This window comes from Saccostrea cucullata, unplaced genomic scaffold (genome assembly GCF_032062105.1).
Source record: "Saccostrea cucullata isolate Sc308-1 unplaced genomic scaffold, CSIRO_AGI_Scuc_v1 ctg1577, whole genome shotgun sequence".
Classification (NCBI taxonomy): domain Eukaryota; kingdom Metazoa; phylum Mollusca; class Bivalvia; order Ostreida; family Ostreidae; genus Saccostrea; species Saccostrea cuccullata.
Window position 1 is genome coordinate 1 of NW_026923190.1, and position 2493 is coordinate 2493.

At 34.4% G+C, this 2493-nt stretch overlaps 1 protein-coding gene across 1 annotated transcript; it reads left to right on the plus strand.

The window, feature by feature from the left end:
- Positions 1 to 100: 100 nt before the first annotated feature.
- Positions 101 to 2249, plus strand: LOC134263392 (uncharacterized protein ZK673.1-like). Its single transcript, XM_062745725.1, has 4 exons — positions 101 to 264; positions 883 to 1005; positions 1133 to 1255; positions 2111 to 2249. The coding sequence occupies exons 1-4, from the start codon at positions 186 to 188 to the stop codon at positions 2197 to 2199; spliced, it is 414 nt and encodes a 137-aa protein (XP_062601709.1). The 5' UTR covers positions 101 to 185; the 3' UTR covers positions 2200 to 2249.
- Positions 2250 to 2493: the final 244 nt, after the last annotated feature.

A 2493-nucleotide genomic window follows, 5' to 3' on the forward strand; every position in this document is an offset into this window, starting at 1 on the left:
TCATGACCTCGTAGTAGGTCAAAGATAAGCCTTCAAAGGTCACATAAGGTCAACTGTTGACAGAGTTTCCGATAGCTGAGGGTCAAAGTAAGAATCTCTGACGTCACTCTGAGAAGTGCTGGAAGAATTACCTGCTGTCAATATTATAAAAGTTCCAGGTGCAAGAATTTTCGTGAATTACAAAAATGGAAAAACTTTTCGAATTAACCATTGGAATCTTCGGGCTATTATGTTGTCTGCAATTTGGTTCCACAGATTTTACAGGTAAAGTAATTAGAGTATCTTCACACGCAATGCTATAAAAATTTATAATCCAAAGAAGATTAGAAATAAATAGATGAATAAATACGAACAATCAAAAAATACCTTTTTGGATACATAGGCTATATCCATTTATTCATAAATATTCAAAAATAAAGCCACGAAGTCTGAATATATCGTATTCGTTTCAGCTATATCTTCGTATACTGAACTGAATTTGCTTTTTTTCATCAACTGTATATTACGGAATACTAGTATTTTGAAGAAAAAAATCCAAGGGATTATCTGAAAATTTCAAGCTCTTTTTTTTTAGGGGAGAATCATTATGGTCATTCTGAATATTTTTTAAAGACGTATCTAGTATTAGATACATGATAAAGAAATTCAGCAAAGATTGCTCGATTTATGTTATTTTCGATGAAGTGTCTGTGAATTTTTACACTTGCCCGATCACGACAATGACGGAGCACACGGGGGTGTGATAGGTTAACAGGGGGTGTCTACTTCTCCATGACACCTGATCCCACCTTGTTGCTTCAGAGGTCCGTGTTTACTCAGCTTCCAATTGTCTTTTAAGCTTGATTACAGTTAGATTTCAAATGTCTTCAAATTTTATTTTAGATGTAGACTGGTGTAAGGACAATCCTGATTTAAACTGCTGGCGATACGTAGATAAAAAATGTGTAGGATTTTATGAGGACTGGGCGAGACAAAACTGCCCCTTCCGCTGTGGATACTGCCCAAGTAAGTAGGCCAGGGTCAAGGACATTATCTCGAAATAATATTTTGTGATTTCTTTGGCAGAAAGAATTTTTTTAATTTAAGATACCTAAAATATTCCTAATGTGAATTTGACAATTTTTATACACAGCTCATCCCCCGTGTGTTGACACTGATACTTCCTGTGATGCGTACCACGCAGAAGCTTGTGCAGACGAAAACACCCGGGCTTACATGAGGGAACATTGCAGAAAGAGGTGCCACCTATGTCATTGTAAGTGAAAATTTGTAAGAGATTATTTCGCACCAACATTTACCCAGTCTCGGCGTACTCGCGGACGGTCTCATTTGAAGACTAATTTAATCTCCAAGTCTCGCACTGGGATTTGTATGCCCATATATGGTTTCGATAAATTCGATAATTTTAAACTGTCGAATTTTTTTATCGCGAATTCTGTAATTACAATTTTGTAATAAGGAATTCAATAATTTGTAATCACATACTCTAAAACGTACTATACACTATAACAAATAAAGTTCGTTATTGTGTTAAAAAACAAATTCTTTGATTTGGTACATGTATAATGAATTTAATTCGATAAACTGTTATATAGAATTCATACATATGACATATAATTCTATAGGCTATGGTTGTTGGATTTGATGGAACGAATTTATTTCCTTGTAAGATTTCAGAATTTACTTAAGCGAATTTTCATTCGTTATTATAACATTTTTACATTTTTAAACAACGAATATACAAGAAAGAAACTTTTATAACGTGTTAAATTCTTTATTACAAATTCGACAATTCAAAAATATTTTATGATATATATAGGTCCTAATTGGGCTTCCGTAAATTCGAACCCGCTTCAACACTTTACACCGCGACTCTAGAACAGTCGCTCTAACCACTACGCCAAGAGGGAGGTGTGGTTGTAATACATGCACATAATTATGTTGTCATGTATATCATAGTGTGTCAATGCCTTGTTGCACAATGTTTTGAAGCAATGACTCAAGTTTTTCATAGTTTATCAAAGCTGACTCTTAATTGCCAATTAATTACATGTAATAATTGATTACATAATTACATGTATAACGCTATAACATTCTACTTATATTTCAGACCCCGGACAAGATAGCCAACCTAATACACCCCCACCTGGAACCCCCGTCCCGACAGACACAATGGTGAAACCAGCTGTTGGAAAATGATGTTATTTCATTATAAAAAAAGCTTTTCAATTAATAAAGACATGCTTTGATTTGATATTGTGGAATTTTAAATAAATAGAGATGAGACAAACAAAAAATTGAATGCCTGGATATGTCTACATTTTGTCCTATTCGAGTTTAAATGTTAAGAATAATGAAGCGCCATGGCTGCCTTATTAAGCCTAGGTCACACTGTCACGGTAATAGATAATAGACACGGATTGCAACGGTTCACCCTGATTTTATAAACCGTAGGAAATCGTGATGCTAATACAATTTTTTGGCGCGAAAAAC

What these genes read in the sequence shown, in the direction of transcription:
- LOC134263392 (XM_062745725.1), top strand. Translation starts at nt 186, where the DNA reads ATGGAAAAACTTTTCGAATTAACCATTGGAATCTTCGGGCTATTATGT. An exon ending in TGGTTCCACAGATTTTACAG is followed by an intron (nt 265 to 882) that starts GTAAAGTAATTA and finishes ATTTTATTTTAG; the next exon opens with ATGTAGACTGGTGTAAGGAC. An exon ending in CCGCTGTGGATACTGCCCAA is followed by an intron (nt 1,006 to 1,132) that starts GTAAGTAGGCCA and finishes TTTTATACACAG; the next exon opens with CTCATCCCCCGTGTGTTGAC.